At 53.7% G+C, this 21,440-nt stretch overlaps 8 protein-coding genes across 8 annotated transcripts; 3 read left to right on the forward strand and 5 right to left on the reverse strand.

Annotated features, from left to right (window-relative positions):
• Positions 1-1,600: 1,600 nt before the first annotated feature.
• P170DRAFT_443539 (elongation factor 2) lies at positions 1,601-4,273 on the forward strand (the record flags this gene model as incomplete). Its single annotated transcript, XM_024850558.1, has 4 exons — positions 1,601-1,646; positions 1,707-2,362; positions 2,424-4,199; positions 4,256-4,273. 4 exons carry the CDS (start codon positions 1,601-1,603, stop codon positions 4,271-4,273), a joined length of 2,496 nt encoding a protein of 831 aa, XP_024711113.1.
• A 544-nt stretch (positions 4,274-4,817) lies between these two features.
• On the forward strand, positions 4,818-7,726 carry P170DRAFT_506326 (CCCH zinc finger and RRM domain protein). Its single transcript, XM_024854382.1, has 5 exons — positions 4,818-5,113; positions 5,197-5,315; positions 5,391-6,089; positions 6,149-7,164; positions 7,217-7,726. Exons 1-5 carry the CDS (start codon positions 5,049-5,051, stop codon positions 7,556-7,558), a joined length of 2,241 nt encoding a protein of 746 aa, XP_024711114.1. The 5' UTR covers positions 4,818-5,048; the 3' UTR covers positions 7,559-7,726.
• Positions 7,727-7,809: 83 nt separating this feature from the next.
• On the reverse strand, positions 7,810-8,564 carry P170DRAFT_433293 (uncharacterized protein). Its single transcript, XM_024848451.1, has one exon. The coding sequence runs from the start codon at positions 8,454-8,456 to the stop codon at positions 8,037-8,039; it is 420 nt and encodes a 139-aa protein (XP_024711115.1). The 5' UTR covers positions 8,457-8,564; the 3' UTR covers positions 7,810-8,036.
• Positions 8,565-8,822: 258 nt separating this feature from the next.
• Positions 8,823-9,919, reverse strand: P170DRAFT_471212 (endo-1,4-beta-xylanase; the record flags this gene model as incomplete). Its single annotated transcript, XM_024852820.1, has 2 exons — positions 8,823-9,635; positions 9,695-9,919. The coding sequence occupies 2 exons, from the start codon at positions 9,917-9,919 to the stop codon at positions 8,823-8,825; spliced, it is 1,038 nt and encodes a 345-aa protein (XP_024711116.1).
• Positions 9,920-11,090: 1,171 nt separating this feature from the next.
• On the reverse strand, positions 11,091-13,609 carry P170DRAFT_346347 (putative alpha-L-rhamnosidase C; the record flags this gene model as incomplete). Its single annotated transcript, XM_024843562.1, has 2 exons — positions 11,091-13,247; positions 13,313-13,609. The coding sequence occupies 2 exons, from the start codon at positions 13,607-13,609 to the stop codon at positions 11,091-11,093; spliced, it is 2,454 nt and encodes an 817-aa protein (XP_024711117.1).
• A 1,561-nt stretch (positions 13,610-15,170) lies between these two features.
• P170DRAFT_453064 (RTA1-domain-containing protein) lies at positions 15,171-18,053 on the forward strand (the record flags this gene model as incomplete). The annotated part of the gene is made up of 6 exons (XM_024851330.1): positions 15,171-15,321; positions 15,409-15,651; positions 15,721-16,204; positions 16,484-16,562; positions 16,610-16,996; positions 17,142-18,053. 6 exons carry the CDS (start codon positions 15,171-15,173, stop codon positions 18,051-18,053), a joined length of 2,256 nt encoding a protein of 751 aa, XP_024711118.1.
• A 211-nt stretch (positions 18,054-18,264) lies between these two features.
• P170DRAFT_372118 (putative lactoylglutathione lyase (Glo1)) lies at positions 18,265-19,058 on the reverse strand. The gene is made up of 2 exons (XM_024845193.1): positions 18,403-19,058; positions 18,265-18,314 (listed from the first exon to the last, which is right to left on the reverse strand). Exons 1-2 carry the CDS (start codon positions 19,030-19,032, stop codon positions 18,273-18,275), a joined length of 672 nt encoding a protein of 223 aa, XP_024711119.1. The 5' UTR covers positions 19,033-19,058; the 3' UTR covers positions 18,265-18,272.
• A 424-nt stretch (positions 19,059-19,482) lies between these two features.
• On the reverse strand, positions 19,483-21,137 carry P170DRAFT_471218 (uncharacterized protein; the record flags this gene model as incomplete). The annotated part of the gene is made up of 2 exons (XM_024852821.1): positions 19,483-20,487; positions 20,541-21,137. The coding sequence occupies 2 exons, from the start codon at positions 21,135-21,137 to the stop codon at positions 19,483-19,485; spliced, it is 1,602 nt and encodes a 533-aa protein (XP_024711120.1).
• Positions 21,138-21,440: the final 303 nt, after the last annotated feature.

Genomic DNA, 21,440 nt, shown 5'->3' on the forward strand with positions numbered 1-21,440 from the left:
CAGACCAGGGCAGTTGTGTGTCTTCCCAGTCCTGACAGGATACGCCGTACAGCAGGCTGTCCTCCGTACTGTGCGGAACGAAGAAAAGAAACAAAAGAAAAAAGCAAGCGGGCCAGTCAGAGCCAATGCGAGGCTGCAGGCCCCGCCATGCCTGCCCAACGGAGTTAGGAGTTAACGCCTTTGGGGGAGGGGTTGCGCTGAATAATCCGGCCCTGCAATGTAAGGTATGTAATGCATGTATGCACTTTACTCCGTACGGCAGTCATGCCATCCACCGGTTCTCGTCGTACGGATCTTACATCATGTACTTTGAGCTCTCATGGGGGAGCTTCCATTCTACCTCTACAGCTCACCAGATGAGCTACGGAGGGAGAGGCGTTGCGAGATCATGCCACGGAGGCAAAAATCGCTTGGTAATCGGACGGAGAACCCGAGAGTAATTTCTGTTCAACTTTGACTAGCACCATGGGCTTATCTGCTAGGCAGTTTCAAGTAGGGTCATGAAAGGGAAGAGAGAGGGCAAAAGAAAAAAAAATAAAATAAAAAAACCGGTGGCGAGTTGCTGCACGACGGGATCAATCTGGGAAGCTGGTATTGGTAATTACGCCGTATGACGAGGGCCGGGTGCCATCACTACTCGAATCAATGCCTCTGAATAGGTTCGTGTTCATCGAGATGGCATCGGATTTGCCTGTTATACATCGCAGGTGACATTTCTATCTTCTGTGACTCACAGGATGAGCCATGCTGGTGAATTAACCATGGTTGAGGGGGCAAATCGAGTCAACAATACATGTCGCGGGCAACGGACAGTGACTGAGGGGACACGATATGCCCGGAAGATGCCTGCATTGAACCGTTCGGACGAATCAGATGCGCAGCAACCGAAGCAGACATGCTCATGAAGACGTCGTGAGAAATTAATTCCTCTGAACCCATGGGCGCCGGCCACAGGGGAGGCCAGCAGCGCGCGGCGGTGGTGCCGGGCAAAGACAAAACGGTAAGATAACGAGGGGCATAAGCGGGAACTGGGCGAAAAATCAAAAAAACGCACATCCCGGATTTGAAATCGGAAAAAATCCTCCCAGGCGTCCCCACTCTCGCTTTTCTCTTCTTCCCCTCTTCCTCCGGCCACCACCTCGTCCTCTTTCCCTTCCCTCTTCACCTTCCGCCGTGAAGCCCTCATTCTCCCTTTCTTTTGGAGTAGCGCACATAGGTCCTTTTGTCCTATTGATCTTAAGGTCGAGTTAGTCCTCGATCAGGATCCTTGTGTGTCGTTTCTCTTTTTTTCTTTTTTTTCTTATCACATAACCCCGCCTCTAAGGCTCTTGACAAGAAAACACCGTCAAGATGGTTAAGTACGTTCACCACATGCCTTGTCCATCTCATTGACCGTCGGATATCGATGGAAAGCTTGGAATTACAATGCTAACGATGTTCTTCACAGCTTCACTATCGAGGAGGTCCGTATCCATACCCCGCGCATGTGCAAAGACTCCAGATTTGGCTCGATATGAGCATCACCTGAAGATTTTTCGGAGGAAAAGAAGACAAAGAAAAAAGAACGCCATCACTAACTATGAAGTAGATCCGGTCCCTCATGGACCGCAAGGCCAACATCCGTAACATGTCGGTCATTGCTCACGGTATGTCGAACTAAGACTTCGTCCCCCGCCAATTTTTCTATATACTAACGCACACCATAGTCGATCACGGAAAGTCCACTCTCAGTGACTCCATGGTCCAGCGTGCCGGTATTATCTCCGCCGCCAAGGCTGGTGAGACCCGTTTCATGGACACCCGTCCCGATGAGCAGGACCGTTGCATTACCATCAAGTCCACCGCCATCTCGCTGTACGCCAAGTTCCCCGACCCTGAGGATCTGAAGGAAATCCCTCAGGCCGTCGACGGTCACGAGTTCTTGATCAACTTGATCGATTCCCCCGGTCACGTTGATTTCTCGTCCGAGGTTACTGCCGCTCTCCGTGTCACCGATGGTGCCCTGGTCGTCGTCGACTGTGTCTCCGGTGTCTGTGTCCAGACCGAGACTGTCCTGCGTCAGGCCCTGACCGAGCGTATCAAGCCCGTCCTTATCATCAACAAGGTCGACCGTGCTCTGCTCGAGCTGCAGGTCTCCAAGGAGGATCTGTACCAGTCCTTCTCTCGTACCATCGAGTCCGTCAACGTCATCATCGCCACCTACCTCGACAAGGCTCTCGGTGATGTCCAGGTCTACCCCGACCGCGGTACCGTTGCCTTCGGTTCCGGTCTCCACGGCTGGGCTTTCACCGTCCGCCAGTTCGCCGTCAAGTACGCCAAGAAGTTCGGTGTTGACCGCAAGAAGATGCTTGAGCGTCTGTGGGTAAGTTATTCTGCTGCTCACAAAATCCATGGGACGAACGGGTGACTAACGTTGCAAACAGGGTGACAACTACTTCAACCCCAAGACCAAGAAGTGGACCAACAAGCCCGAGGCTGACGGCAAGCCCCTTGAGCGTGCCTTCAACCAGTTCATCTTGGACCCCATCTTCAAGATCTTCAACGCCATCAACAACGACAAGAAGGAGGAGATCCCCACCCTTCTCGAGAAGCTCGAGATCAAGCTGGCCTCCGACGAGAAGGACCTCGTTGGCAAGCAGCTGCTCAAGACTGTCATGCGCAAGTTCTTGCCCGCCGCTGATGCCATGCTGGAGATGATCTGTATCCACCTGCCCTCGCCCGTCACCGCCCAGAAGTACCGTGCCGAGACTCTGTACGAGGGTCCCCAGGACGACGAGTGCGCCCTCGGTATCCGTGACTGTGACGCCAAGGCTCCTCTCATGCTTTACGTCTCCAAGATGGTGCCCACCTCCGATAAGGGTCGTTTCTACGCTTTCGGTCGTGTCTACTCCGGTACCGTCAAGTCCGGTCTGAAGGTCCGTATCCAGGGTCCCAACTACACCCCTGGTAAGAAGGAGGACCTCTTCGTCAAGGCCATCCAGCGTACCATCCTGATGATGGGTCGTTTCGTCGAGCCCATTGAGGATGTTCCCGCCGGTAACATCGTCGGTCTGGTTGGTGTCGACCAGTTCCTGCTCAAGTCTGGTACCCTCACCACCTCCGAGACTGCCCACAACCTAAAGGTCATGAGATTCTCCGTCTCCCCCGTCGTGCAGCGCTCCGTTGAGGTCAAGAACGCCCAGGATCTGCCCAAGCTGGTCGAGGGTCTTAAGCGTCTGTCCAAGTCCGACCCCTGTGTCCTGACCTTCATCTCCGAGTCTGGTCAGCACGTTGTTGCTGGTGCTGGTGAGCTTCACCTGGAGATCTGCTTGAAGGATCTCGAGGAGGACCACGCCGGTATTCCTCTCCGTATCTCCGACCCCGTTGTGCCCTACCGTGAGACCGTCACTGCTCAGTCCAGCATGACCGCTCTCTCCAAGTCGCCCAACAAGCACAACCGTCTGTACCTCACTGCCGAGCCCATCGATGAGGAGGTCGCCCTCGCCATCGAGTCCGGCAAGATCAGCCCCCGTGACGATTTTAAGGCTCGTGCCCGTCTCATGGCTGACGAGTACGGCTGGGATGTCACCGACGCCCGTAAGATCTGGTGTTTCGGTCCCGACACCAACGGTGCCAACCTGCTCATTGACCAGACCAAGGCCGTCCAGTACCTCAACGAAATCAAGGACTCTGTCGTCTCTGGTTTCCAGTGGGCCACCCGCGAGGGTCCCGTTGCCGAGGAGCCTATGCGTGCTATCCGCTTCAACATCCTTGATGTGACCCTGCACGCTGATGCCATCCACCGTGGTGGTGGTCAGATCATCCCCACTGCCCGTCGTGCTCTGTACGCCGCTACCCTCCTTGCCGACCCCGGTCTCCTCGAGCCCATCTTCAACGTCGAGATCCAGGTTCCCGAGCAGGCCATGGGTGGTATCTACGGTGTCCTTACCCGCCGTCGTGGTCACGTCTACACTGAGGAGCAGCGCCCCGGTACTCCTCTGTTCAACGTCAAGGCCTACCTGCCCGTCAACGAGTCCTTCGGTTTCCCCGGAGATCTCCGCCAGGCCACCGGTGGTCAGGCCTTCCCTCAGTCCGTCTTCGATCACTGGGCTATCCTCCCCGGTGGATCTCCTCTTGACACCTCCACCAAGCCCGGTCAGGTCGTCGTTGAGATGCGTAAGCGCAAGGGTCTCAAGGAGAACGTTCCCGGATACGAGAACGTAAGTTTCATCTTTCCCTCTTCACCATTCCAGCAGTTGCTAATTCTCTCTTCCAGTACTACGACAAGCTGTAAAAACGTTCTTTACAAACTTTTTAGGCGTCAGCTCGATAGCGGCTGGCTTCCTACATTTATGAGATCGACGAACGCAATACAATGTCTATGTTAGGGGTCATACCCACCAACCAACACAACCAAAAATCAGACACCGCAGCTTAATGTCGTATGTGGAACTTTCGATACCTAGAAGTAGTAGAATCCAGGAGTGCAAGAGCATTTGCTATGGCTTTTCTTTCAATGTTATGTTAACGACTGTGAGGACTTTTTCTATTTTTAAGTTTGTTTTTCTCTTTTGGACAAGAGAGGAAAAATATGAGAAGGTAGTTCACAAGTTCAATGGTGCACATGTAGTTGTATACGTTCGGCAGTCGTGTAGTCTAGAAATATTCGGTCATGGCATAATTAGTCCCACTTCACCCGTAAGAATCCCGACTGACGATGTTTGCTTGGCGGTTCGATTCTGCACCGCCCACGTGACCCGTCATCCGCGTTCGCTCGCGTTTCCCCAGCTTCGGCGATCTGCGATGCAACTTTTTTCCCTTGGATTACCTTCCCTTCCCTCGTCCTCCCCACCCCATGATGGCTTGATCAGCATGTTTTGAATTGTCGTCATCTCCCTCTCCATCCTTTTCATATCTCTCCGATCCTTCAGATCCCCGGGCTGCAATCGAGTGGTCGCAAAAACGATTGAAAGCTGCACCTGACCTCGACCATTGCAACGTCCCTGTCCTCAAACTTCGAATTCTATCTTCTCTGCGCAGGACCAGCTCCCTGTCTCGTTAGTGCGACAATGCAGCTCACAGAAGCGCAAGCGGAGGAGGTGAAGAACTGGGTGGTGAGAAAGCTGGAAGACATGTATGGCTCCTTGACGCTATGGCCTGGGATTGTGTCGTTTCCAAAAGGACTTCCTGCTGATCAATGATTGTGGATTTTCGCAGATCCGATGCCGACGCCGATGTCCTAGCTGATTACGTATTGGCCCTCATTCGGACTGATGCTCCGGATGAGGAGATTAGAAAGGCGTCCGAGGAGAATTTGGAGGATTTTTTGAGAGAACGTCCGTTCGCCACACATTACCCGTACCAATTGATCTGATCGAGCATCGCACTAACCAGTTATGGCCGGTGTTTAGATACTGCTCAGTTTGTGAATGAGCTATTTGCTACGTTCGCGCCCAAACAACAACCTCCGTCACAACCCCAGGCCCAGCCTGCTGAGATCCCCAGCATCGAAACGGCTCCTCAGCAGTCGAGTCAGTTTAACCCGCAGTCGGCGCCGTTCAATCCGCAATCAGCTCCGTTTAATCCACCCTCGGGCCCTTCGAAGGGCGCTTATGGGTCTCCAATGGGCCAGTTCCCTCAGTCGCAAACCGACGCCCCCGGCTTCAACCGCAAGCGCAGTTTCCACGAAGGCTTTCAGACCGACCAAGATCGGGAGGATGTTCCTCAGCACCGGACTTTTAAGACTCCGCGTCGGGGTCGTGGCGGGGGCCGCGGAGATTGGATGGGTCGCGATGGGCGTGGTCCTCCTGGTGTACCGGGGCAATTCCCTCCTCCTGGACCGGGTGGATTCCCTGTCATGCCTCCCGCATTCCCTCCCTTTGATCAAAACGACCCCATGGCCGCTATGATGGCGATGCAAGGCATGGGCTTCCCACAGATGCCTGGGATGCCTCCCATGCCCATGCCCCCCACCGGTGGACCTGGACAGCCTGATCAAATGCCGAAGACCTCCGAACGTTGTCCCTTTTACGAGACCCAGGGCATCTGTTACCTCGGGGCAGCTTGCCCGTATCAGCATGACGCTATCCCGGGCGCCTCCAAAGAAGACGGTATGCTTTATTCGCGCTCATCGCACATACTTTCTGTTGGCTAATCTTGTTGTGCATAGAATATGATCCTAAAGCATCCACTATCCTGCCGGACCTCCAGAGAGCGAATGCAGGCTCTCCATTCCGTGCAAGTGACCGAGGTCGCGGCCGCGGCCGGGGAGACAGAGGCGGGTTTGGAGGCCGAGGACGTCGGACGGAGTTCTCGTCGGCCGGTCCCAATGACGATACTTCGATTACCACAATTGTTGTCGAGCAAATTCCCGACGACAAACTTGACGAGGCAACGATACGCGAGTTCTTTTCTCAGTACGGTGAAATCGTCGAGGTCACGATACAGGCACATCGGCGTCTTGCTTTGATCACGTATGATAGCCATGCAGCTGCTAAGCGGGCGTGGTCTAGTCCCAAGGTGATCTTCGATAACCGATTCGTCAAGGTGTATTGGCACAAGCCGAAGAACGAACGCCATAATGAGCAGCGACCAGCCCCAGGCGATGCCATGGAGGATGCCCCATCGTTCGATCCCGAGGAGTTCGAGAAGCAACAGGAAGAGGCACAAAAGTCTCATGAAGAGAAGATGAAGAGGCGCAAGGAGACCGAAGACGCTCGGCAAGCTCTAGAGAAGCAGCGCGAGGAGCTCTTGAAGAAACAAGAGGAAGAGAAGGAGCGGCTTTTGCGGCGGCTGGGCGGTAACGGGGTCAGCAATGGAGCTGATTCTGGAAATGGGGAGTCTCGATCCCCGTCCCAAGAAAACTCGAGTGACCAGACCAAGCAGCTGCGGGCGCAATTGGCCGCTCTGGAAGCCGAAGCGAAGACGCTCGGCATTGATCCCAACGGCTCGGAAGGTCCCTCGTTTGGCTACCGTGGTCGGGGCCGAGGATTCGGACGAGGAGGTTTTGCTCCGCGAGGCCGGGGTGGATACGATCCTTCATACCGTGGAGGCTTCCGCGGACGAGGCGGCATGGCGCGTGGGCGCGGTGGTGTACTTCGTCTGGACAACCGACCGAAGAGGATTGCCATCTCCGGCGTTGACTTTGATACCGAGAAGGACGAGGCGTTGAGGCAGTTCCTGATCGTAGGTCTTACCTTCTGCATTACCCCGACCCTATTTATTAACAATCTCCCAGGGCGTCGGCGAATACGAATCCATCGAGCCTCACTCCGAAGAACCCAACTCTCTCATCGTCGCCTTCAAAGAGCGCTACATCGCCGAGAAATTCATGCGCGGACCCTGGACAATTCCCTCCGTTGGCGAGGTCCAGCTCGCCTGGGTGCCCAACCCCCCTATCTCCCTTCCCGCCGCGTCCTCGGGTCTGGAATCCGATGCCAAAACGGCTTCCGACGAAGACACCGCCATGGACATGACGAGTTCGCTCCCGCCGCCCGATCAATCGGGGAAGCAGAGAGACGGGAACCCCGACGTTGATTACGATGTGGCCGAGGTGGATGATACCTGGGGCGAGGAATAGACGGTGGATTTTCAGACAGTTGGTTCGTTGATAGCTTAGTCCAGCTCTTGTCTCTAGCTTATCATACCTACCTCTATCTATCTAGCAGTCTATTTAGCTCATCTATGGCTTTCTGGCTGTCTTCTTTTCCATATGCTGTGACGATAATTGCGAGTATATATACATGAGTTTGTATTGCTTTTCTGTCTTGGTCGCCTGCTTCTCCTTGCTGTGCATGCACCTATATATACCTTTTTTCTACAACGTAGATTTCCTATTCAAGGTCTGCTTTATAAAACTCCATAAGGGCTTACTTCAATCCGCCTTTAATCATAACTGCGCAGGATATACAAGCGGCGGAATCGGTACCCCAACTCCCATATCGCCAGGAACAAACAAATCCAACTCACAACCATCATCTATAAACAAAAGCCAAGTCTCGGACAAATCCAGGAGAATCAACACCAACACCCAGACTCCACCTCCGGATACTCCTCCCTCATCCTCTCCCACACCTCCCCACCATCCAACCTTCCAATCCACAACAACAGCTCCACCACCTCCTAATGCCCATCCAACTCACTCGTCCGCCATACACAGACTCCAGCGCCTCGGCGTACAGATCCGGATCGCCTGCCCTATACCCCAGCGCATCTTCCTCGATCATCTCGAGCACGGTCTGATTCGTCCCCTCGATGAGACCGGTACTGCTATCCACGTCTCCGGCGATGTGGTACCGCGCCCAGACGGCGTCGCCGTAGCGGTGGGTGCGGATTGAGGCGACGTATTCGGTGCTCCAGGGTCCGGTGATTGGGAAGCCGTTGGTGTCGTTGTGGAGGATTTTGTGGATGCTGAAGTCGAGGAAGAGTTGTTCGGGGAGGGTGGTTTCGTTGATTGGTACGGGGGTTATGGGGGTCATGGGGGGGTCATTGTGGGCTGGTTGGAGGGTGTTGGAAAACTGTGTAGTCTTGCTTCGTAAGTAGGTTCGACTAGGTAATGGGGTTTTGATTGTTTGAGTGAAAACTTGATGAGTGAGGTTGAGACCCAAGAAGTATGGAGGGAAGGATCGGGACTGTTTCTTTGTTCATACTAGGCCTCAGGCATGTTAGGCTGCAGTCTCAGGCAACAACCGAATGCTCCTATATACTTGTTATTGAGAATGCAGGAATATAATCATTAGTACAGGAGTACTAAGCCGAGTTACGTTGTATCTGGAACAGCCTCCAACATTCACTATATCTCCATCGCTGAGCCAGCTCACTGGATGGTAGACTGCCCTCTCCAGCTACTGCTTCAGCACCTTCGCCATCTCATCGTAGACCGGCTTTTTATTATATCTGGCATCCCACAAACAAGGATCTCCAAACCCAGGGACTCCCTCCCACACCCATGAGTACGGATCGTAGAATCCCCAGAGCGTGATCCCGGCGCATTTCGGAGTATCGAGACAAGCGCGCAAAGTATCCACATAGGCCTGGGCCTGTTGCGCCGTTTTGGCCGCGTTGTTGGGCATCTGGATAAAGACATCCAGCTCGGTATACGCCACCTCCACCCCGAGGTCGGTAAACAGCTTAAGACCCGCCATCTGGTCGTCGTAATTCGGGGATTGAATTGCCGGAAGGTGGCCCTGCAAGCCGACCCCGTCCAGCTTTACGCCCTGGGCCCGAAGATCCTGGACGAGACGGGCCGACGCGACGGACTTGTTGTTCACAAACTCAATGCCATAGTCGTTGTAGTATAGCTTCGCCATGGGGTCGTATTTGGCGGCCAGCTCGTAGGCAAGAGGGATATACTCCGGTCCGATTGTCTTATACCAGATCGTGTCGCGGTAGCTGCCGTCCTCGTTGAAGGCCTCGTTCACCACGTCCCAGGCATAGCAGCGACCCCTGTAATGCTGCACAACATGCTTGATGTGATTCTCCATGATGTCTAGGAGAGTGGGACGGTCCCAGGTGCCTAACGTCAACCACTCCGGAAGACCATTGTACCACACTAGATTGTGGCAGCGCACCTCCTGGCCGCGGGCCAGCGCGCGATCAACGAGACGGTCAGCGTTGGTGAAGTTGAACACGCCACGCTGCGGCTCGGTGGCGGCGAACTGCGTTGGGTATGCATCAGCGCATGATCACAGGGCAAGTAGGGTGATACCGTGTATACCTTTTGGCTATTTTCGGGCGTGATTTGACCGAACTCGTTGCGGTTGGAGAGAATTGCGGTGTGCTTGGTATCGTTCAGGTAGTTCACCTCGTTGATGGTTCCAAAGTACAGCTTTCCTCGCTTTTCCATTAGTGAGTTCAGCCCTGGCTGCTTGGTTGGCCCTGTCGACAGCGCGAGGCCGAGGGAAGGCAAAGCCGAAAGCGCAATGAGAGTGTTGGTTTTCATATTGATATTCTGGGATTTATAGAGCAAAATCCCTAAGGAACCGACGTGGAAGGTGGTAATTGACTTCCAGTGTATGCTAGTGGTACAATCACAAGATTTATACCTAGGCCAGACGCAGGCCAAGCAACAGCAGCAGCAGTAGTTGTATGCAAGAATGTTGGATGTCCCTAGGGTTGCAATGTCCAGCGCAGATCACATTTCCTATTCATCGACCGTGCCTACACTGAATGGAGTCGCGTGGCCTGTGAAGGATCCCAGCACTCACCTCGGGCGAATAGTACCCGAGTAATACTGAGATGATCATATCGCCTATGCTCCCTCACGGCATCTGCCCCTGGAGACTGAGACTGAGCTGTCGGAGATGATCGATTCCTTGGAGACGGACCTTCGCACCGTTGGCCGCGACACAAGCGATGAAGACTGGAGGAGAGACGCATATCGCTTGCCTGGATACCAAACATTGGCGGCATACGAATCTACGCCGGCTACATGTGTGCTCCGTTTGAATCAGATGGCCCTTGTGTGTGACACCTGCAAAGGTCGTTGACGATGCGGCGCCACCGCAGAGAAGCCTAGAGGTCAGAGTCGAAGTGCAGATGTCGTTAGGTCCGTAGGGTAACGCTCTTTCATGTGACGCAATGGAACCTTCATCGTTACTTCGCACGTTCACTTCAGCGGAGCCTTGCCGACATCATCCAACGGCTCTACAGTTGCATTTCCCGAGCGGTGGAGTCCAAACCCCACAGACAAAGCTTGGCCTGAAAATTTCGTTCGACAAGGACTGAAGACACGAAGATACGAGAACACGAGAGTCCGAGGATACGGAGATGCGAAATCCGAGGATACGAAAGTACGAGAACACGAAGGCATCGAAAGACCCATGGATCGCCGGCTCCACTTCGTCCCAAGACTCGTTCGGCGGAGCTACCGTGCCAAATCATGTTCAATAGGTTGGTCCTGAAATTGATTGAATTCTAATCGAGGGGATTATGCATATTTTCTAGTCCGCAGGATGGTAATGTCTATAGCCAATAGTCTAGTTCAACATGCCTGGAAAGCACGGAGTCTAGGAAAAAGAGAAGGATAATACAGCCGACGTGGGTTGTGTACATGGCATGATCTATGGAGGGACTCAGGGCCAAAGAGAATGCTTTACAAAGGAACCTGCTACCTAGGCCGTCTGTTGGAATACAAACTCCGTGTCGCCCACGGTGAACCCTCCGTCTCGGTTGGCGACTCCTCCTGTGACCTCATACTTCCGGACCTTCCGCCTCATAGGAGCAGGAAGATACACGGTTCCCTTCGTACCAGCAGGAGGAGTTACAGTCATGTGTAGAAAGTCAGAGCTGTCGTAGCGCCACTTCACCTCGAACGCCCCCTGCGGGACTGGATAGCGGCCCTCCGCCCACCTCAAGTCCAGTGTCTGCGGTGTTATCGTCCATTCACTGTAGCCTGCCTTTGCTGGCGCGACTCCAAGAACGTATCTGCTCAGAGCAGCAGTTGGAGCAGCACTCCACGCGTGACAGAGAGAGGTCCCAGAGCCCAGTCCCGGAGTGCCGTCTTCGCCGAGGACCTCCCAAAAGCAGCCGGTGTAGTTAGTGTGTTTGGGGTCGCTCATGGGGCCCCACAGCGTCTGGAGCAGATGCTTGGCCGCAGGGCCGTCTCGAGCATGGAATGCTGCCTGGAGGTGATATCCCGAGGAGTAGGGGCTGATCATTTGCGCCCATCCGCTTGCTTTGCTGGCGGGGGAGAAGGCTAGCGGCCCTGCGGGCACATCGAGCTCGCGGGCCATGGTAGACAGCAAGGCGCGGGCGGTAAAGTTGCCGGTGCCGTTCACGGGGATGGTGTCGCTGAGGATGGCGAGGGCGTTTGCTTCCTGGGAGAAGAAATCCCGGTGCGTGTCCGAGTGGTAGTAGGCCTGCAGGGAGTTGCTCCAGAGGTGGCGGTTGATCGCGGCCCTGAGGGCGTCCAGACGTCGCATGTAAAGGGTAGAGTTGAGACCAGCGTCGTCCATCAAGGGGATCCATTTCTTGAGTGTAGAGGCATAAATAAGGTTGAACTTGGCCACTTCGCCCCCTACTGGTGGGTCATAATAATTCCAGTCTCCGGCAAATGCTTGGTTGGAGATATTCAGGATCCCATTCGGGAGCACTTGAGAATGTGCCCAGTCGAGCATCCGCGCTGCCTTGGGGCCCCATCTGGAGACAAAGTCCGTTTCACCGGTCTGCTCATAGTACTGCGCCATGGCGCTCACCATACTGAAGGAGTATCCAATGAGACCTGTAATATTGGCAGACAGGTCCGCAGAACGTGGCGGTTGTTGCACTTTGGCCGTTGGAACGAAAAACCCGGGTAGAAGCTGAAAGGAGCCTAATAGGGAGATCGTGCCATTGATATATTCACGACCATAAGTGCTTGCAAGCGCACTGCCCGTGGTCATATCCAAATCGCCAGCATAGGCAATCCGATCCCTGCGGGACCCATCCACCTCAACTGGCAAAGGGTTGGTGCCTATGAGGAAAGCCTGCAAGTCAGACTTGCTGTTCAAGCGTGAGCTGTACATTTCCGTGCCAAATGCAGTCAACGAGACATTCGTAAACATGGCGGCGTGATGCAGCGAGGCACCCAAGCCGAACGAGCCGAAGAAGCTCGTGGTCTGCGTGAAATTGAGGACAGTGGACCCATCAATAGAGATACTGATCTGAGAGCTGTCCACACTAGAGTGAACCCGATGCCAATGACCTAGAGAGACAGAGGGTGGCAATGGTGCAACGACCAAGGAGTCTGAAAGCTCAGACGAACCCGCATGCGCTGAGATTGAGCTGTTGGCAATATTGACAAAGAGGTATATTCCTTTTCCCAGGGTATCACTCAGGACTGTGAAGCCAAACCCATTCCGTATGGGCTTGGCAACAAAGTCCAGCTCGAAGGCAGTCATTGCGCTGGCATAGTCCGCGGAGAAGGGCTGAGGACTCAAACTCTCGACGAAGGCGCCCTCCTCAGTGATGACCCAGAAGTCCGGCAGCGAGTTGGCAGGGAACTCGTTCAGCTGCATGGTGCGGGCTCCGACTTCCCAGATGCGAGTCAAGACTGGATCGGAACAGCGAAATGCGCCAGGAAGCTTACTGAGAGGCGTATCATCGACGGTGGGACGGAAGCCAATGGACGACAGCTCTAGCTCGCCGGCGGTCGATAGGTTGAGCTTTTGGTATCGAAGGCCGCCCTGGATCAGACGGTTGGTGTGAACGGATTCCGAACCGCTGCTGAGGTTGTATCGGTTGATGCGATAGGTATCCATCGCTGCAGAGAAGTCCAAGGGCCCGTCAGACTGGAGAAGGGGCCGTTGTCAGCACCACCCGTGCACCTTTTTCCTTCTTGAGGGTGGATACTGACCATGTACGAATCCAGAACCGCCCTAGATTCACCATAGGACATCTCAAAAACAGATGTGTCTCCCGTACGGTGGGCAACTTCGAAGGAAGCGAGCCCTTCGACGTTCCTGCCATAGTCCAGAATCAGGATCGAGGGGGTGGTGCCATTGGAGGACAATTTCAGAGTCGTGTTCTCATGGACAGGAATAGAATTTCCATTCACAGTGTATGACAATGGCCGGGTGAGTTTGGAGGAGCAGCTCGCTAAGGCGTGCCATGCCAGGAACTGTCCAACCAAGAAAGAAGAGAGGATTCGCATGGTCACTTCCAGAATCAAGTATATGCGTTGAGAATTAAAGATCGCTCAGCGGCAGCACCATGTGGGAGTATATATAGGCAATTCTGTGGTCCTCGGTATTTTCTATTTGTATTTTCTCCTTCTACTGCCAAGCTGCTAGTCATAATTGTGTTTTAAGGGATGGTTCTATACGAACGCGATGTTGATGACTGGTGACGTTGCACCCATCCAGGCTTCCTCCCGGAGTTTCGGTACTCTCGTACTCGTAGAGAATTCGTAGTTGCTTCAGAGAGAAGAGATGCGGGTCGGAAAAAGGAGGTTTTATGGATCGACCAGGCACCAACCGTGGTAAGGGGACATTTCGGGCCCATGATGATCTTCCAGTACCCGATATTCTGGAATAGTCATTCAGAGTCAAGGTCAAACTCCAGGAAGTATACGGAAGAAAGGAAGAGACAATTGTGACATCCTGCTAGGGAATGTTTTTTGCCGCAGCTTTCCAATAGCGTCATGGAAAGAGACGCCATGAATTCACTTCCCTCTTTCCTTTCCAGTTTCCACATGGAAACCTATTAAGTTTTCTGGTAGGGATAGTCAAGTGGAGCTCGCCACCCCACTGACGGAGTCCTACCGGGCTGCATCATGATATCGATCGAGAACGGTTAATCCTCCTTTCCTTGCCAGGGAACGTCTGTGCCAAGTTTCCTGGATACGACGGAATATGCTCGGGGATTCCAGTCCCGGCAGTATAGATATACTCCATCTCAATCCAGACTCGATGTGTGCTCGGCCTGCACTACCCCGGATTCTTCCACGCGATGGGAACAGTCTACACCGTTAGTGGAGGCACGCAGGCCTTCGAAATCTTCTTACTCCTTTAGATAGCCTCCTTCTGCCTGAAATGTGCAGCCGAGCGATGATCCTACCAATATCCTTCCAGTTAGGTCAAACGACTCCTCCCTGCTCCACTACGCAGGTCAGCCAAAAACAGAACGCTTTCCAGTCCGGGTCCGGGGCAAGAGAACGGGAAGTAGATTGTAGATAAATGCCGCTGGCAAAGTGCATGAACGAGGATCAGAGCAGATCAGAAGGTAAACGAAAAGGATCAATTAACGCAACAGACAGTTTACCGTGATCTTACCTGGCTCGGGAGGAATGGGGCCACATAGCAAGATGCTCGATGCTGCAAGAGATTCCCTCTTCATTGAACTCATTGGCACAAAGCACGTTAAAGATCCATGTTGAGAAAATGGCTGGAGTCATAAAATAAAGGTCAGCCAAGACATGGTAGATGGTCGTCAATTGGATCCCCGTACTCTCGTATTCTACAAATGGAGCTTGGGTCGCTTCATTATTATTGCCACTCGAGAACACAACGTACCTTAAGAAGCGCCCGGAATTACTTCTTGGAGTTGTTGGTAGCCCTCGCCCTCATGAGGCCGATCACCTTCTTTAAATCTTCTCTCCTTCTTTGATTTCCCGCCAATTCGCCGTTCGTTAATCCCCATCCCGCTGCATACACCCCCTAAGCCGTGGTCAATTGAATCGATTCAATATGGCCGATCAAGACTATCCCCCAGAGATGATCACCTTCGTTCTCTATCGATACACTCCTTCAATTCCTGCGGCGGCGGTTTCAGGCGCCGTCTTCCTGGCACTGGCTGTGCTCCATGGAATCTTCATCCTCCGCCATCGCGCAATGTTTTTCACGGCATTTTTCATTGGTCTTCTGCGTAAGTGTTGCCTATGATCCTGATTCTTTTCGGACGCTTGTCCTCGACAGGAAACCGATGATCTGATTATTTCTCATGGCTATCCAGTCGAGGCAGCTGGCTATTTCGCCCGAATCTTCTCGCATTTCGACACCACCGCCTTGGGGCCCTACATCGTTCAGACAATGCTCATCCTGGTCGCTCCGCCTCTGTTCGCGGCCTCGATTTACATGACTTTGGGAAGACTGATTGTCCGGCTTGGTGCCGAAAACGAATCGCTCATTCCTGTCAAGTACCTGACCAAGATCTTCGTAGCCGGAGACGTGATTTCATTCGTTCTGCAGTGCGGTGGTAAGTAGTGGCCATCCAGCATCTGTCTCTTGTATCGTCGTTTCACAGCTGACATGGATGGACCTGCAGGTGGTGGATACATGGCAGCAGGCTCGCTGGAAGCCATGGAGAACGGCGAAACCATTGTCATCGCCGGTCTCGCGGTGCAACTTTTCATCTTTGGTGTTTTTGTCCTGGTGGCTGCTGTATTCCACTACCGCGTTCGCAAACTTGGTACCTACACCCCTCTGACAACCTTCCCGGCGTCATGGCGCACCTCGTGGGAGTACATGCTCTATGCCATGTATGCTGCGTGTCTCTTGATCTTCGTCCGCTCGATCTTCCGTGTCGTGGAGTTTGTGCAGGGTAACGCGGGATACATCATGGAGCGGGAGTACCTGCTGTATATCTTCGACGCCATCCTCATGGCTGTGCAGGCGGTCTTCCTCCTCCTCGTGTATCCTGGAAAGGTGTTGAATGAGATCCACGGGGGAGGTCGCGCCCGATTGAATTCGGACCGCGCAGACTCGTCCGAGGTCTTTCTGCAACCGGTGAAGGCGCCGTCGCTGGTTGGGTCCGCTTAATTTAAAGAGCCGTGGGTCGACCATCTGGTACCGCTAGCATTAATAGTCTAATAGTTTATTCTTCTGGTTGGGTCCTCCCACCTAAATTCCTTTCGTAGTTCCTTGTTCGTTCATCATAGAACACCTTCCGTTTCCCTTTCTTACCGGCGACCTCCATCACACCATCCGGCTTTACATAGATCGTCGCCAATGACATAGTCCAGCGCATGGCGTTGGTGTCCCTCCTTGTTCTGAACCAGCAAAATGGTTCCATCAGAAGACACTGCCAGGCGAGAACGCCAACGACACCGCGTGAGCCACCGCAAGTCGCGCAATGGCTGCTATACCTGTAAAGCTCGACGGGTCAAGGTGAGAGGAACCGCGATATGATGGAATACGTAGGTTAATGGAGTTAGTGTGACGAACTGAAACCGACTTGTGGAGCCTGTTCATTCAGGGAAGCGCCTTGCGTGTATCCCAGAGCCACTTCCCCTGTGCGGCCGAAGCTCCGCGCTCGCAGGGACCCGGACGCAATCCTTCGGGCTGGGTCTTCAACGGGCGACAGCAGGAAGTCGGTCGAGTCGTCGCAAGATGCACCATCTGAATCCGTCTCTCCCCGTCCGTTGGACTTCCTCGCCGGCCTTTCCGTCGCGCCGACATCTGGCGGGCCCAGGGAGAATCTGCCGCTCAACATGGTGGACCTCCGTCTGCTCTCGCATTTTGTCACGAATACCACGAAACGAATGTCGCTGAATCCGAGCAAACGGCGCGTCTGGGAGACCGTGTTTCCGGAGTACGCGAACGTTTCTCATGCGTTTGTCACTTGCGCTGGCCGGGCTGGATTACTTCTACCCAGACAAGCCCACCAATCGAGGGCACTCCATGCATCCAACATATCAAGATCCCGCTTCCCCATCGGAGCTCAGCATGAATGCCGCCCATTTAGAGGTGATCTTTGCGCATCATCAGATTGGTCTGGGCGGGTTCCGGAAGGCACTATCCAGCCTGTCAACGTCCAACTGCGGTGAGATCTTCGTTGGCGCAATGCTCCTGGTCGGTTTCGCCTTCGGCTCGCTTCGAGTACGAAACAGGAGCGACGTTCTCTCGGCGTCCTTCCAATCCCCAGAATGCCCGCAGCAGCTTCACCCGCGATTCGATTGGATCGTCCTCATCCGCGGACTGATTTCCGTCATCGCAAAGTACTGGCCCCAGCTGAGAATGAGCCCGATGAAAGACCTGCTCCACTTCGCCCACAGGACCGATGATTATCAGATGTACCCGGTGGAAATGTTCACCACCATCACTCCCCCTCACCCCGAGACATGGTCTCCGCGGATTGCGAGATTCTGCGCGGGCGCATACAAAGCCCTGCAAGACCTGAAGTCCTACGCTGCGTCTCTAGGAGCCCGCCATAGCACCCATGACGCTGCTCGTCCCACCGATCCGACTCAACCCGGGGAGCAGACGCGACTGGATCACATCCTCAGCGAACAGAACGATACTCTCGGTGTCTTGGAGCAAACCTTCATGCGCATCATGTACGTGGCGCAGATGACTCGCAGGCCCGACGCATCCACCCGAGACACGCAGGCTGACCTCGAAGACGCGGCCGTCATGGCTTGGCCTGAACTGATCCCGGCGGGATTCTTGACATCGATAGAACGACCCGGTGGAGGGGCCGATTTCTCATACGTGATTGTCGCGCACCTGTATCTCACGTTCACGCTCTTCGAGGATTACTGGTATTTGAAGGGGGCGTTTGAGGAAGACATCATGAAGATTAATATGCTCGTTGCGTGCTCGGAGGAAGATGAATTGAAGTCGTTGATGGAGTGGCCTCTGGCAGTCATTCTTTGTTGATATGGCGTCTTGCTTCTTTCGCATAGCGTGTATGTATTTGGTTGTTCTTGCTAGTTATGCTATGTATGGAAATCTGTGTTAGCATGACTACAAAATATTCTAAGTTAGGCAAGCAGAGAGGGAAAGTGACTTGATGTCTGCAGGACTCTGGACTCGTAGTATTATTATTTCATGCAATAATACAGATACACTTCTATATTCTTTCTTCTTTAGATAGATCTATTGCATGTTCTGGGAGATGAGCTCGACGATGTATCCATCCTATTAATATATTCAATATGGTCAGCTATCTGATTATCACCTGTGTGTCGAGGAATGTTTTTATAATAAAGGGAATAGATGAACCCACCGGATCAAGTACGTAAGCGATCTGATCGAAGAACCGTTTATAGTTCGGATGGATCTCCCCGAGTCCGACGCCGCGGTCAGCTTCCCATTGACTCAGGGGTACGCTCTCGCGCGAACTGTCGCCGAGTTCCTTGAAGATGGAGACGCCTTCAGCTCGCAGCCGAGCGACAGCCGCGGGGACATCCGGGACGGTGAACCCGACGTGCGCGAACCCCAGGTGTGGGGGCACGTTGCCCGTGGAGACCTGGCAGTCCGGGGCGGACTCGGAACCGTGGACGTGGCACAGTTCCAGGAGGCCGAGGGTCTGCGCGAGATTGCGAGGGTTGGAGGCCTTGGAGGCCCAGGCGGCGAGGTCGGCGCGGTCGGTGGCCGTGGGCGGGTAGCCGAGATAGTAGAGGGTGAAAGGGCCGGTGTTCATGGTGAAGACGGTGCGCATACCCATGAGGTCGACGTAGAAATGAAGCGAGCGCTTGGGGTCGCGGATGCGGAGCATGAGGTGGTTCAGCTTGTAGTTGGCCGTGGGGCTGTCTTCGGCCAGTTGGGGGTCGGTGTTATGTCCGCCTGGGAGAAAGGCTCCTTCTTCGAAAGGCGTCGACGATGAAGCGCCGGAAGTATCGTTGCTATTGGACATTCTTGATGTGCAGGGTGGAAATTGAGGTCGGTGGGATGGTGAAAGAGCAAAATAAAGATAAGTCGAAGTGGGGGATGGTGTATTTCTGTAGAAAGTAGAAACAACGTTGCCGAGGATCTCCACATGGTTAGTCTAAAGACATCCGTCATGCAGGATCTCAACGTCAATCTAATCCATTCAGTCCAATCGCTCAATGCTATAGCCAAACAATGATGTAGAATTGTATCCTGTTTAAAGAGAACCGCCAACGCCCATGTCCAAAAATTATCTCCACTTCATGCTGTCATTATAGGGATTTTGAAAGGCTCCCAAAAAGTGCGGTGTATATGCTTCACGCATTCTTAGATGTATGATGCAAGCAAAATAGCCAAAGTAAACCATAAGCAAGAAAGATTACAATGTTTTTGGCGAGTCTAGGACATCGAAGAGGTCTCCTCATGGCCAGACTGCTCAGGACCCTCCAGGAGTCTCCCGCCCGCTGGAGCTCTTTTTCTGTATTGAAGTTGTGCTCAGACTGTTCGAGTGATGACGAGCAAAGGGCTTTTCGTCCTCACTGTCGCTATCCATCTGGTCTAGCATACGATCGATCTCATCGCCTGCTTGCGACTCCAATCCAGCATTCGATCCGTGCCTGTGGGAACCGGACTGGTCGCTTTCATCCTTGTGATGCGACCCCTGTCCCCATCTCGAGCTGGTCATGGAATCTATGGAGTTGCTAACGCTGTTCCGTACCAAGCTCGGTTGGGCCTGAGAGTTCTGGGAATTGGAATGATACCCCGAGTGTCCCGGGCTGGACATAAATAATAGCGTCTCAATGGCATCCTGTTCCATCGCTGTGCCTTGAATATGTCCATACGGCGTTGAAGTTACCCCAGATGGTGGCTGAAGTGGGGGTGTTCCAGGTACCAGGAGGGTTTCCGAATTGGTGACCGGTTTTGAAGCACTGAACTCCTGTTGTGAATGGTGTCGTCGATGAAGGGGAAAGGGGGAGTATCGTTGGGAGCTGAACGCTTCGTTAGGATTCGGCCTTCTTCGCCGTGGATTACTACTTTTCGGAATGATGTCTGCTGGCGGTGCAAGTCTTGGGATCGTTGGTGTTGAGCCATGGGATCTCGACCGATCATGATGTGGCGTGAATGAGGTGGATGAACCGGAGCGAATTATTGGCGACGCTCGCAAAGGCTCTTGCTGGAACTGGGAATGAAATGGCACTGACGCATCCGGTGCAGACACAGTTGTGCCATCAGGAGAATTCATGTCCATCGCTTGATGAGTTTCTAAGGGAATGTCGGGGTAATGGTAAAAACCCATGCGTTTTAGCGAGTCCAGATCTGCGGGGGGTGCATGGGAGCCATTTTCTAGTAGGCCCATTGGCAACCGTGCAGTGTTTCCTTGCCGGCTTTTCTCAATCTTGGATGCAGCATAAGACAGGCGCGTACGGAGATGTACGGACAACTTGTTTGAAATCAGTAAACGAGAAATCCCAAGCAAATTATCATTTCACTTACGGCCGCAATCCGATTCCCATGAGAGAGCGAGCCAATGCTGCCCGAGCGCCGTCTTTCAACGCCGGTTTTATTGACGCTATAAGAATCTTGCGGGCTGTGCGCAGATTTCGCCACCCCCATTGCCGTTCGCTTCTGACCCAGTAACATTTTCGATGGACTTTTGGGTATTGTAGAGGATTGGGCGCCGTTATCTCGTAGGTTTTCCGCGGGAGGGTCTCCGGCTTCTATGGGTGGAGGTTGCGGTTGTGGCTGCTTGGGCGAGTAGCCACTCTGGGCGGTCGAATTATTCGACGAGCCTGGTAGCTCTTGTGTTTGTGGCTGGGGAACGGGATCTCTGGATGATGTTGAGCTGCCGTTCCGGGTTTTCGTCTTATAAGGCAAGCTGGAAGGACCTGTCTCGGCTCGCGTTGACGCCGTGCTTTGAGCAGCGGGTACTGAACAGCGGTTGGCATGTCGATCAGTGTCCGGGAGCTGCTGCGAGTCCACGAGTCCATTCCCACGAGTCGCCGAGACAGGGTACTGTGGATTTCGACGCGGCGAAGGAAATGTCGCGTGTTGCGCGTGTTGACGCTCGGTCAGATGCGGCGATCCGCCCATGATAGTCGGTAAGCCAACGGGAGCTCCCGTCGGGTGCGGCTGTGTTAAAGCGACTAGGGTAGGTAGGTAGGATGATAGGTTCTGGTCCAACAGGACGACTCTCCTGTATCTGCAACCCGATCACAAACAAGAAGGATTGGTCAGAAATGTGATGCTTGAAACGGTTAAACCCACCACTGCCCCGAGAGCGGGCGCCTAGAGGATCCCCGGTCTAAGACGAGGGGGTTGCGGGGGGAGATATCCGATGCGGAGCTGTCAAGCGCTTCCCAGTCCACCGAACAATTTTCATCGACTCAGTGACCA

Source organism: Aspergillus steynii, assembly GCF_002849105.1.
Source record: "Aspergillus steynii IBT 23096 chromosome Unknown P170scaffold_1, whole genome shotgun sequence".
Lineage (NCBI taxonomy): Eukaryota > Fungi > Ascomycota > Eurotiomycetes > Eurotiales > Aspergillaceae > Aspergillus > Aspergillus steynii.

Coding starts and splice junctions, on each gene's coding strand:
- P170DRAFT_506326 (XM_024854382.1), top strand. CDS start 5,049: ATGCAGCTCACAGAAGCGCAAGCGGAGGAGGTGAAGAACTGGGTGGTG. Junction 6,090..6,148: donor GGGCGCCTCCAAAGAAGACG/GTATGCTTTATT, acceptor TGTTGTGCATAG/AATATGATCCTAAAGCATCC. Junction 7,165..7,216: donor CGTTGAGGCAGTTCCTGATC/GTAGGTCTTACC, acceptor ACAATCTCCCAG/GGCGTCGGCGAATACGAATC.
- P170DRAFT_433293 (XM_024848451.1), bottom strand. CDS start 8,456: ATGACCCCCATAACCCCCGTACCAATCAACGAAACCACCCTCCCCGAA.
- P170DRAFT_372118 (XM_024845193.1), bottom strand. CDS start 19,032: ATGTCCAATAGCAACGATACTTCCGGCGCTTCATCGTCGACGCCTTTC. Junction 18,315..18,402: donor TCGCTTACGTACTTGATCCG/GTGGGTTCATCT, acceptor ATATATTAATAG/GATGGATACATCGTCGAGCT.